Source organism: Pieris brassicae, chromosome 4 (assembly GCF_905147105.1).
Source record: "Pieris brassicae chromosome 4, ilPieBrab1.1, whole genome shotgun sequence".
Taxonomy (NCBI): Eukaryota; Metazoa; Arthropoda; class Insecta; order Lepidoptera; family Pieridae; genus Pieris; species Pieris brassicae.
The window spans coordinates 6,059,976-6,073,451 of record NC_059668.1 but is presented as its reverse complement, the minus strand read 5'-3'; the positions used below and the strand labels follow the sequence as shown (position 1 = coordinate 6,073,451).

At 31.5% G+C, this 13,476-nt stretch overlaps 1 protein-coding gene across 1 annotated transcript in view; it reads left to right on the top strand.

Moving 5' to 3' along the window:
* The window catches only part of LOC123708221, a 65,747-nt gene extending 54,474 nt beyond the window's left edge, over positions 1–11,273 (top strand). The window contains exon 4 of the mRNA XM_045658810.1: positions 9,189–11,273. Coding sequence (XP_045514766.1) covers positions 9,199–10,062 — 864 coding nt within the window. The 5' untranslated portion in view covers positions 9,189–9,198 and the 3' untranslated portion in view covers positions 10,063–11,273. The remainder of the gene's footprint in view (positions 1–9,188) is intronic.
* The last annotated feature ends 2,203 nt before the right edge of the window (positions 11,274–13,476 follow it).

Sequence of the window (13,476 nt, the reverse complement as noted above, 5' to 3'; positions counted from 1 at the left end):
TATACCCAACAAGTTAAGTAAGAAGATTGAAGACAATTTTTTACCTATTTATATTAAAAACTAAAACAAAACAAAAAAAGATATTTATAATAAATTCTAAATTCTTTGTTCATGCATTGATCATTACAAGATATATTAATTATAAAGGATATATTAATAAAATATACCAGTTTTTTAAACTTCTTTTGGCTACATTAAACATTGCTGGTAATTTCTGTTATAATCATAAGGTATACGATACATAACTGAGTTACGTAAATAGTTTGGATTAGACTAAGACGTTTGAAATAGTTAATAATAATAATATTATTCTAATTATAGAGTATTTACAATGGGTCTTATTCTAATTGTATTATATCTAGGGTAACTGGTGAAGTCTGAACTGGCAATCCCTGGGATCCTGCAAATTTACAACAAGATCATGTTTATTCACCATTGAGAACTAACACCCATTGATATGATATAAAAAAACGTTTGAGGATATGGGTAACATTGTGTCATACAATATAAATAATATACGCGATATATATGGTGGAATGATGATCACTTTTTCTAAGTTATAAATTATTTATATATTCCATATATTGTACGAGGAGTTTCTTATATAGTAACGTAATGCATTTCAAGTTTATCAACTTGTGTCGATTGAAATAGAATTATGGTTTAGTTTTTTTTCTGTCGTAAAAATTTACTAATATAATAGAAATTTTTAGAAGGAAGCAAAACGTATGTTTTAATTAGGAACCGTAAAAATTAAATATCTATTATAAACCAACAATTTGAGGTACCACGGAATATGTTGCGGCCTTTGGAATTTCATACTGGCGTAGGTGACAGGTCCTAGCTATTCTCACCATATATTCAAAAATGTAGACTACTAATTAGCGTCGTAAACTAAACAAGCTGCTCTCTAGTAATTAGTTCTTACTATGTCCATATATATATGAAAGGCCCGTTTAAAAAAAAAATCTTTTTATATGTATATGTCACCGGAATATAACGAAATCCGCAAGTTTATAAATTTTCTAGGTAATTTATAAACTTTCGTGGTCACGTTCGCGCGTACATAGTTCACGCGTAAAAATATAAGTAAGTGTAAACCAAACGGCATGCGCGCTCTGATTGGTTGAATAAGTCACTAACCTTACCTTACCGTTTAAAATCTTACCAAAGGATATCCGTTAGTTTAAAAATTTACCACGAGACGTTGCAGTTTGATAAATTGTCCAAAATGTGGGCGTAAAACAATACAATTTATCTCTCGTTTAGAATCCTACGGAAGTTTATAAATGGCCTAGGAAATTTATAAAGTTGCGGATTTTGCTATATTCCGGTGACATAAACGTAATAAATCTACTCTAGGTGTGGACCGTATGGTGTCCGATCTGTGGACGTGGCTGGATCACTTTTTACTGTGTACGTGTTCGTAAATAGCATAGATATACAATTAGATATTTTTTTATATTGAAGACGTGTACAGGACAAGGTATCTAACGTCGGCTAGTATGGTTTAAATTTGTTGTTATATTTTTAAGTATTATAACATTATCAAATAAAACATAATGTAGTAGATATAATAAGTATCGCTGAGAGCTGAGAATTTTTATCGGACAAGCTTTGGTTTGAAGAAAATTGTCTCTCAAATCGATCATATATAGATTTGTAATTAAGGAAGACTTGAAAGAAATATAATCATTTTCTAGATTCTCGTTCAGTTTTCTAGTTTATCTCTTATTTAACAATGTGCCTTGAAATAAGCAAGGTTAGTTCCTAACACATTAGTGACGTTCAATCCCTATGTTGTCCAATCTGTGACACCCACAGATAATATCTTTATAGATATTACACAAATTTTGTCAGAGTGTATGAATTATACAATCAGAAGACGGCATTGTTCAAAGTATCAGGACATTTATTTTAATTTCGAAAATCTTTAAAACAGATATCGGGTGCCAGATATTTATGTCGAGAATCACTTCTATTTCAATATACGTGCATGTTCACGGTGACCAATTCAGGCTCTAAATTACAGTCCTTAAAAAATTGACTTCCCAGTATTCGACCTGGATTTGTAGTCCTATCCTTTTTTAAATCTATTTAAAATCTAACGCAGTTCCCGTATAAAAGTAAACGTTCATTGTACATATAAATACTCTTTACACAACCATAATTGGGGTTTTCTTAAAACGCCGTTGCCTAAAAATATAATTGGGTTCAATAAACGTATATAAAATGCTAATTATTACAATTTGTGTAATCGATCTTAGTACAGGTTATTCACTTTATATAATTTTTTGCGCTTGCAATACATAAACTTGTCTGTAATGAATATTAATGCAATGCCAAAATATTTATCAATGTTTTTACTGTTAAAACCACTTTTTCTATATTCTTCTATATAGTCTATGTTTTAGGCGAATAAGTTAAAAGTATCTTTACACAGGACAACATAAAACATGCCATAAAGCCAACATTTATATTTAGTATTGGATATCCAAAAACAAAAGACGACAAAAACTAAAGACACAATGCCACGTTACGTTTCGATATTGATACAACGGAAAGTGACTTGAGATCCTCTTGACCAAACAAATAAGACGCAACAAAACTATTAAGAAATCTCTTACTATATTATTAAATATCTCATTAATTATTATATTAAATCTTGGTATGTAACTACAGACAGTTCGCTGTGGCACTGAAGCATAAAAAACACATAATGTGCTGCGTATGTCATTTATGCTTTAAAGATTTTTATTTAAGATTATCCCACGCAACGAGGCTTATTATAATAAATAAGCCCGCAGAATTAGTAAGATTAAACTCAAATTATTACAATTCTAAAGGTTGTCTCATCTTCAGGCATTAATAGATGAAAACATCTTAAAATAAAATTAAATATTCTCGTCAATTTATTAAGATCGAGAAAATAATATCAAACAATCACGATCTAGTACACGACATTTAAGTATTATCTTAACAGTTGCACAGTTTATAAGTTTGTAATAAATAAACTGGCTTTACATTTAATATATACTTAAGAAAGTTTTTTAATTTTATAAATTTCTTATATTCATGAAAAAATGCTTATTTTTCATTGCTTACATCACTGGTTTTTTCTTTATGTAATGGAGGCTAACGGGCAGGAGGTTCACCTGATGTTAAGTGATGTATGTATGTGTACCGCCGCCCATGGACACATACATTGACAGAAAGTTTGTCAGTGTGTTGTGCGTTGCCGGCCTTTTAAGAATTGGTACGCTCTTGAAGGACCCTAAGTCGGATTGGTTCGGAAATACTTCAGTGGGCATGTATGGGTGGTGTTTTGTATTCAAAACCTCTACTGTTGATACCTCATGGTTTTATTGTATCGTCTGTGTAGATGTGAATTGGAAGTCGCGTAATTACTAGATACCTATATAGAAAAGTCCAGCTTCATCCAACTACGTAAAGTTTTAGCCGCTAACTGAGAATCAAAAATCACGTTCATGAGAGCGTTGTTGGTTTATGACTGTAATAAGTTTATCACCATTATTTACCCTTCATATACCCTTGTTATCCTATTTCCCGTTTACGTCGTTAACTATAACAGTGCAGTAAAAGGCTTTAACAGAGAGTAGTTAATAATTACAAAATGATATACGCCTTCCGCCCTTGTCTTGGTGAATGAATATGTCTTGTATTTATCATTGCAATGCCTTTACCAGTAGTTTCTATGAAAATAAAGAGAAACGAAATGTCTGAAGTGTTTATAAATTTAAGCTTGATAATTTAAATATTTAAAGTTATATACAAAACATACATTTTTCTTGTTAAGCTTCGAGAAGTTTTGTTTCTATCGATTTCGGTATGATTACAGATAAGACTGGTTTACTAATCCGAAAAATGTTTTAGATGTAAATGTAAAACTTATAGAGAAAATAATCAAATTGTGTAATACATATATGAAATATAAGTAATAATATATAATAATGTATTCATAAACTATCTAGTTTTAGATTAGGTTAGAGAAGATTCTCATCGTATAATAAAAACATTGTTAATCTCTGAGTCTTAACATCAGCGCCATTGTTGGCGAACACTCACAACATTTCATAATAATATCATTAATGTAGAAAAAATACAACGTTACAAGGAAATGAAAATGTTGAAATAATAATTTGATTAATCCATCTCACGAAGGCGTTAGGGCCTAATCGCTGCACTGCGCATTTTACACAGCTTATTTTGTACAGTAAGTTTTTATTTTTATCGTTCTGTGAACGCCCATATACTAAAGGTGAACTAACTTAAGTAAAGGTAACTTGTATAGAGCAATGAAATACTAGTAGCAGTAGCTAAGTTATTTAGTTGATTTATATATATTTTTTCACTATTTAAGTGAAGTGAATATCCAAAAAACAATGCGAATTATACTTCCTGTGTGTAATCCTAATACCTTCTTAGAATACTTATTCTAATAATGACATCGATTCCATACTCATAAAACAATCTAGATATTGATGGAACCCCCGATAAGTTTCTGCAGCGAGTGAGTGTGTGACAAACAGGCGCGGTGGAGGACTCGTTTTATATAATTTAACGATGGACATGTGCTGTCACTGACTCATTATCATGCTCTACACCTTATCTCTAGAACTTAATGATATATCTTAAGGCTACGTAAAAAATGTTTTTTATACGACATACTTTGCAAATCGGACTACCATGCAAAGCATTGATATTTCGAGTAAGCCTATGTTACTCACAAATACCGCTTTCTATTGGTAAAGGAATTTTAGAAATTAACTTAGTGAATCCAAAGATACCTCAAAAACATTACCTCTTTGTAATACTAGTAAAGATTATACTGACTGGTTTCGTAACGGGCGTTTCATGAAATAGTTCCAACTGTCTGAACATATGTTATATTTCAATTTGATTACAACATAATGTAAACATAATGATGACGGATCTATTAGCTTTTTGCTAGGAAAAATGGACTACATAAATGTCATGAATTGCATCCTATATAGTAACTGGAGGTGAAATTCAACCTATGTTCTAAACTTGACCAACAAATTATATCTGACATACGCAATCATAATAAGATGATCAATACTCTTGCGTAGCTTTTTACTTCAGTACTACTACATCTTTGACACTCAATCAAAAATAACTTACATTATACAAATATTATTGATGTATATTTAGTATATATAAAACACTGGCTTATTTCACGGCAGATAATTTGAGGCTTAATTAAATGTACTCATAACGCATTTATTGATTAAGTAATAAAACAAGTTTGCAATCAAACCCTTTGAGGTGTCCGAATAGGAAGTGTTAATTATCAGGTATCGCGATCAGGTTTTCTCTTGATATTTTAAGGTCTTGTTTTTCTCATTGAATAAATTTATAGGACGGATGTACTAAATTATACCTTATCGTTTCTAAATCGGGGCAGCTGACCGATAAAGCACTTTTGTATGCAACTGTAGGTCACGTAGTCAATCAAAATCAAAATACCTACGTGTATTCAGTTTAGATGCGTCTTAGCACATGCTTTTTATGCTTTCTAACCTAACTTGGGTCCTTGATAAAGAACCTACCTCATTCGACCGGATGTCTATGGACCTGTATTGTCACTATAACCAATAAATAATATTATTACAAGAAAAGATTTATGTTTAAGCATAAATCTTGGCGACAATTCGCATTGAAGTGCGCGAAAATTGTGTTAGTTTCGCATGTTTGGCTGCTAGTTATTTAATTAATAAAAAAGCAATTTAATAATTATTTCGTATCATTCCTTATTAGTATTAACAATTTGCTAATTACTAGACTTGGCCATAAATCCAAATCAACATTTCAATTATTTATTTGTACAAGAATGTTCTTATGAACGCCAATAAAATATTATCAAATAAATTAAATGCTTTTAATTTACATCTAGCGTCGTCTTAGGTGAACACAGGATAGGCCTGTTATGGTGCCAGTATCGTCTGTGAAGGGAGCATGGGGCACCTGTGACCAGCACGTAACAGCGCCGATCACCTCACAAGCTGGCAAATATGTCTGCCATGGATAAAACACAATTTAAAAAAAAATTACATCTATTGTCAGTAGGTACTTAAATAAAGGACGTAGAACGAACTATATGAACTGTCAATACTCGTTCATTCTTTTAAATCAAAAAGTGTTTTGTTTTAGTAACTATTTGTAAGGAGACATTACACCCATTTTAGACGCATACATTTTGTAGAAATTAATTTTGATATTAGACATCAAAATAAGAATAACAAACACTTAAGTTGCTGATACCAGCCGTATATATAGTGAAATAAAAGCAAGCTGTTACGCTAAGGGAACTGCATAAAACCACGTTGTACCAACGTAAAAATAATTAATTAATATATCACTATTTAAAACACCTCGGAAAAAATAAAAGGGAAATACAATAGCTGTGCACTAATAAGTTTAAATGACATATAAATACACTATTTATAAAATTTCTTGACACTTTACTTTGTTAATAATATTCTTTTGTAAATAGTTCTCTTTAAAAATATTACTAATAAGAAAACTTCTTAAATGACTAAGCCCGTTGTAATCTAGTTTCATATATGTAAAAAAGTATCAAGCTATTTTTTATTGCATATAATCATTACTGAATGGCCACGCATCTTATCATCTCGTCAATTTTTCAAAGCCCCATTAGGCTGCCATGACACCCATTTGCAAGTAAGAGATAAGAAAGATTGATTCCATAACTACATGCCCAGAAGCAAACAATATGCAAAACTTTAGGAAATTTATATACAAACCTAAAATATTCTAATATGATTTTTAATTTTTATGTATCCTTTTTTTAGTTTAGTTTGTTTTTTGGTTTCTGTTTAGTTTTGTCTTAATAACTATGTGTGATATGTATGTTTGTACTTCTTGCCTACCTTATCTAATGTAATACATTATATTTCTCTTCTCACAGTGGTTGCCTGGATAGATCGCTCGAAAGCGATAAGGCCGCCAGTTGCCTTTTAATTTAATAATGTTCACTTTTTATATTGTAATGCGACGAAGTGTTAATAAATAAATATTCAAATGTTTTAGGGGCTTGAAATAAAATAATACAGACTAGCTTTCTAGATAGATAAACAATTTAATATGAAAACTGAATTTGATATAATATTGTTAATTGTCTTGATTTTATTCAACTTATTTTTACGCGAATTTTAAAAATATTTGGTGTCGCATAATAATTTAATTTCAGATATTAATCTGTAAATTTCTACAGCTAATTAAACTTAAGATTAAACAAACCAGTTCAAGTCTTATATCAACCATAACCTATGACAATAACATTTTATTTTACACAGGTAGACATAATTTTATTAACTTAAAAATAAATTGCCAGTGTTCCGCAGCGACAGTGCAGGACTCTAATAGAGAAATAATTTTTGAAATCCACCACTATGTGAAGTATTACCGAACCAATCAAGTTTTCGAGCAGAAGTTTTCGTCACATAATTATATATAAATCAGTATACACTCGTATATGTATTACGTATGTCCGTTGATGGGAAAGGAATTGTTAATTAGTAGTACAGGAGCTGCCTTACGTTTATTCAGTTAACACGTCATTATTAATCACTCTTCGTGTAATGGAAAGTGTTTCGTTTGCATATTTTTGCATAGTTCTTTAGATACATATCAATCTGAGTGACACAAGACAGATACCCTAGTAAATTAGCAATTTACACAACCAGTTCAATGTAAAGTGATAATTTACCTTTTTATATAAGTGAATCAATCAATCAAGTGTAAACGAGCCTGTAAACACTTACTCAGTTACTTGGCATTATAAATATAGTCGTTGCGACTATGTTCTTTTGTTTTTAATTTATTAAATTTTATCTTTATCGATTGAATCCAGATTTTGGTAAGGAACTGAACATCACGAAATTATGCAGTAAGAATTTTTCGTTACGCAGAATTCCTTCAGTTGAAGTTTTACCGAGTTTTTTTAAGCCGGCTTTTTGTTTCGGCCTTCACCCTCTGTCTTCTTTGCCGATGAGTAGGGATGTCTACCGATATCAATTTTATGACATGGAATAGTGATCTTATATTCCATTATAAACATTTTTTATGTTATTATTTATTTACGAATTTTGTTTTAAATTTACGGAATAGAGATTTTGCTGTTACGAGTTTTTTTTTAATGTGTATGAATATTAGTAGTGCTCGTAGATCATATTTCCTTGTACGCAAAAAGGGTCCACCCAGGACTTGAAACCGTAATTGTTTCTATAGAATCGAGCTTAAATGTAGAAGATTAAAAAAAAGTTAATCATAACGGTTCGTTTAATATATTTATAAGAATTAACACGAGCGCCATTTGGTTTTTAATACAAAAATTGTATGATTAAACGATTATCGCTGAGAGGAAATTCTTTATGGTCACATTTACTTTAAAACACATTACAATTATGTTACCAGTGAACAGAGTTCCTCATTTCTTCATGAATGTGCCTAATTACTGAGTAATACGTCAATTACAATACTGGTTTATTTTGTCTAACAGTAGTCAACTGGAGAATAATGGAGTTGATATCTCCTCCCACAGGCTGTCTGACAATTTATCTGACTCTATACTGGACATTTGTTGATTTGTATGATCGTTGCGCTATTAAATATATATAGTATGTTTTAGGGATCGATTGAAATCAAATTGTGTCAGTACTTGATCTTCGTTAGTATGTAAAATCAACATAGAAGCTTATTAAGGGAGATAGGATCATTGTTGTATAGTGTATATTTTATTATTATAAATAATTGATCCAATGTAAATAGTGTAAACAACTTTGGCCATAAACACTATGTCGAACATAATTCCCTCAATAGAAGAACATTATTTATTTAATAATAAATAACTGTTGCTTTATTTTGTGCTCTATGTATGAAGTTTTTGTTAGAAATAAAAATTAATAAATATTATTATTATAATACTAAGCGAGTAAATGGAGTGGTGGAGCGTTCATTTCTAGTTCTTCTCGTCCATTCTATGTTCTATGTTCTCGACAGCAGGCAATAAATGTAAATTTAGAAGTGTTATTAAACGACTATTTGAAAGCGAATAAATGATATTTGATTTTTTATATGTCGTTATAAATTGAATATGTTTTTTAATAGTTATTTTGTCGTTTCAGAGCTACCACCATGAGCTGTTCCGGATTATTGGTCAAGTTGCTACTCGTCAGCCTCATTCTTCACACGCACAGTGCACCATCAAGAAGATCACGAGATGCCAAACTACCAGAAGAATCTACCACTAGTCGGCAAAGCAAGTTGCAAGAGAAATTCAAAGAAACTACCACAACCACAGAACCTTCACCCACAAACAGACGCAACAAAGCATTAAACCTATTTGGCTACTTCCCATCTTACTTATCATCAGGTCTAGATTACAGCGAAGATGATGATGATGACGTAACCTTCTCCGTCAATGACGACAACTTCGATGATGACGACTTATCCCGTACAATTCCCTCAAGACGCCGACAGCAGAATAAGAAGAAGAACGGCAATGGCGAAACCTTCGCGAATGATAATATAAACTCCCTGCAATATGATAACTCACCCATTTTCTATATAAGACTCCCTCCTACCCCGTATATGTTCGTTCCAGGATTAGGATACGTATCTCAGCCACCGAGCATTGGACCACCAATGCCGCCAATGATGCCACAACCAATGCCAGCTCAAGATCCTTTCATCAATCTGCCTTTAGATTTTGTTTCTAACGGAAAACCAACCGGCGTTTATCAATGGGGTGGCGCACCTCAATTTCCACAAATGCCACAGATGCCAATGGATCCTTATGGTTTCGGACAGCCAATGATGCCTCAACCTTCACGCCCGAACTATAATCCCTCTTATTCAAAGCCCAAACCAACTAACTCTAAGATCACGAACTTGAAGGGGTCGTATGTATTCAATGGAAAGCCCAGTGATAGTGTCTACGTGCTACGAGACACATATAACTCTATTTATTCTGATGCTCTGCAGAATTTCTATCCTTAGATTTAGTGTTAGTTACGTGAAGCTTAATGGCTCGTATCGAGCCCACGTCCGTTTCAATTTTATGTGCACTAATGATGTATACCTAATTGGAAGATGTTATTTATGGCAAGGTTAAAGCATAATTCATGAAGAAGGCTTATCTATAAGTTTACTGTCAAATTGCGTGTATGAAATGGGAACGTTCTGGTGTGCTGACCGTCGGAGTTTAATGCAAATATTATTTAAGTAGCCGTGCAAAATACTCCTTAAAGAAAATATACAAAGACCCCAATACTATTCACGACAATCCAAAGTAAACTTGAATCAATAAAGTGGTAATGTCCAAAACGTTTGCCCACATTTATAATTTGTATTTCGAAAAGTTGTTTAATATAAACGCGTATGAATAATTAAATATATCTATATTATTAAAACTCCTCTGAAGTTAAATTTTGTCACCTAGAACGCATTAATTTGTACTCGTAGATTAGTATTGATAAGTACAATAAATTACCTATAGAAACATAATAAAATATTATTCGCATATGAAAAAGTTTTAACTACAAAACTCTTATTTGTAATTTTGTCCACGAAAGTAGAACCTATAATTCTAAATCTAATCTAAAATTGAACACTTAAAGTTTTTATATAAAAATGTACCGATTGCTACGATGTTTGACCTTTGCATTTTCGTTTTGTGATAATTGAGATTGTATAGATATAATTTCTCTTTTTTACACTTACATATATTTTTACATACATATATTTTTATTAGTCCAAGGTCTCCTTAAAATTACAAGTAACTAACGATGTTAATTCATTTAGGTACTTTAAGTGGAGTCATAAAATTTAATATAAGTTCTTTTATTTGTTAATTTAGATTATAGGTAGTATTGTTATGATTTTAATAACGTACTTTATTTATTTTTTTATTATAAGTTAGGTACAAATAAATGCTCAAATTAAAAATATCCGTCCACAAATGCTTAAATAGATTAATTGTATTGTATCTTAAGATATATATCTACGGTCAATTTTTATACGAAGCGACGAGTATAAAATCTTTTGGTGTTTAAGAAATTTGTAAAATAAGTTCATACAATGTAACAAATAGGTAGTCGAGAATAAAAATGAATTAGTGATTTAGTTTTAATTATTAATAATTATTAAGGATATTATTATACGCTAAGGAAAAATTATTTATGATATTAATAAATAAAGTATTTCGATATAATGTGAGTTTTAGTTATTTTTACAGTATATGTATTTGGAATTTTCTAAAAAAAACTATCTGAAAAACAAGGAGGTTTTGTCTAAAGTCTAGAATGGCCGGTAAATGTATAATATTATTAGCATAAAAGTAATATATAACACTTTTAAAATAATTAGTTTAGATAAAGAATAATATTCAATAATATCTTAATTAGAATATTTCAAAATGTAATCAATTTTAATATACAGCTAGGTTTGACTTCTGAAAATAAAAATAAAAGCTTTGGGTTAGAAGCAGATGCCGATCTGAGTCTTATCGGAAACTCCCGTATGACAAACATCAATATACATCACTTAGGATCTTTTTTTTATATTCAGCAGACCCGTTCGAAGTCAGTTAAGGCGCATTAATAAAAATCTGAAGTTAAGGCTTACTAAGCTGTATGTGGCGCCACCGAACGGACAATCATGTAATTAAAAAATATATATTAATGTACAGATAATAATGCATGATGTAATGTTAATCGCATTACATAAATAAAACTTTAGAATACTGCACTACCTACTTTTAAATAGCCTTAGAAAATAAAGTAACGTATCCCTTCGTTTGCTGTTTTAGCCCAGTTTTTTTATTATGGCAACAGTTTTAACTTCATGCCAGTATCAAGTAGAAGGTTGGGAAAGTACACGCGTCTGTTGTCTGGGACATATCTAACAGCCTTCCAGTTCATTTGCAAAAACTTGGTATCGTAACTAGTCCCGCTTGTGAGTGTGGCGAAAGCTATTCTGACCTGAATCATGTTTTCTTTTCTTGTCCTAAATATGACCATTCTTCTTTATACACTTCTTTAGTACTTTTTTAGTTCTTCTCTCTCTCTGTTCCCCTTCCTACCAATATTTAATTACTTCTTTGAGATTTTTATCCCCTTGTATATAGTATTATAAGTAAGTTGTAATTAAACCATAATTTTGATTTCATTTTCCCCTTACGTATTTTCGTAAATTTACAAAGCGTTTTTAATCATTTATGTTATGTCGTGATTCGTTTCTTTCGTTTTTTTTATTATTCACAAACTGTAGATAATTAAAACGTAGTTATAAAAATAATTAATTTTATTATCATTAATAATATTTAATAATATGGGAATTGTTTTTAGTGCAATTTTTCTTTTTTTTTAATTTTATGGCAGTTTCAAGTAAAAACTTTAGCGCACTTTCTTCACTTCACTTTATTTTTTAATGGCGAAAACCATTCTAAACGAATCTTAATCATGTGTTCCATAATTTTTAAAAGGGTAGAAGACAAAGCAATAGGTCTGTATGAAGAGGAATCTAATGGGTCTTTGCCGGGTTTTAGAAGCGGAATAACGATTCTGTTCCATGATTCAGGAATAATTCTAAAATAGTTTACTAAATCTAGATAATACCTTTTAGTGCCTAATGAAGAATTATGGCAGGAGAATACTCTCTCCGGAAGGTATTGTCCTTGAAAAGTCAAAACCACAGTTTCTGTTGGAGTCCATGTAATTTGACCATTAGAGTTCAACTGGCGATTAAGGCGTCTGGCCTTGAGGACTATATCAAACCCTTCAGGAATTTATAACGTTTCAACAAATTCCTGCATCGACCAATCAGCTGGGACACCTCTAACAAGGCCCATACGGGAATCATTGTAATTAGGAATGGTAACAGAATAATTGTTGGAAGGTACAATGTGATTAGACAGAAAATTATTAGCATCTAAGCCCGACTTAAACTCAAAAGATATTCTGTTACGACCCAATTTGTTGACAGCATCTTGAACAATATTGGATACTTTGTATTTTATTAAAAAGTGACCAAATATAATTGAACGGATTGATAAACTAGCGGACGGGTCAGATTCAGGGCAAGAAACGTGGATCAAAAAAGGGCCCTTGTCATTGATATGGTATGACTTGGGTGAGTCAGTGAGTGATGGATGGGAGTAAAAGCCAGGGTTGACGTCACCAGCAGATGACCGAACATCAGTAATTGGTTTTTTGGAAGGTTCCACTAAACCTTCATTGTTAGTATTGAGTCTTCGTTTGACACCAGGTCGGGGAAACACTGGGGAAGATAAATCCCTTGATTCTACCGGAGAAGATACCCTATCCGGAGGATCAGGGGGGTCTGGAGGGCGTTTCTCCATTATAGACTACCAAAAATATAACAAGGTAAAGGGAGAAATATAAGAAATAAATA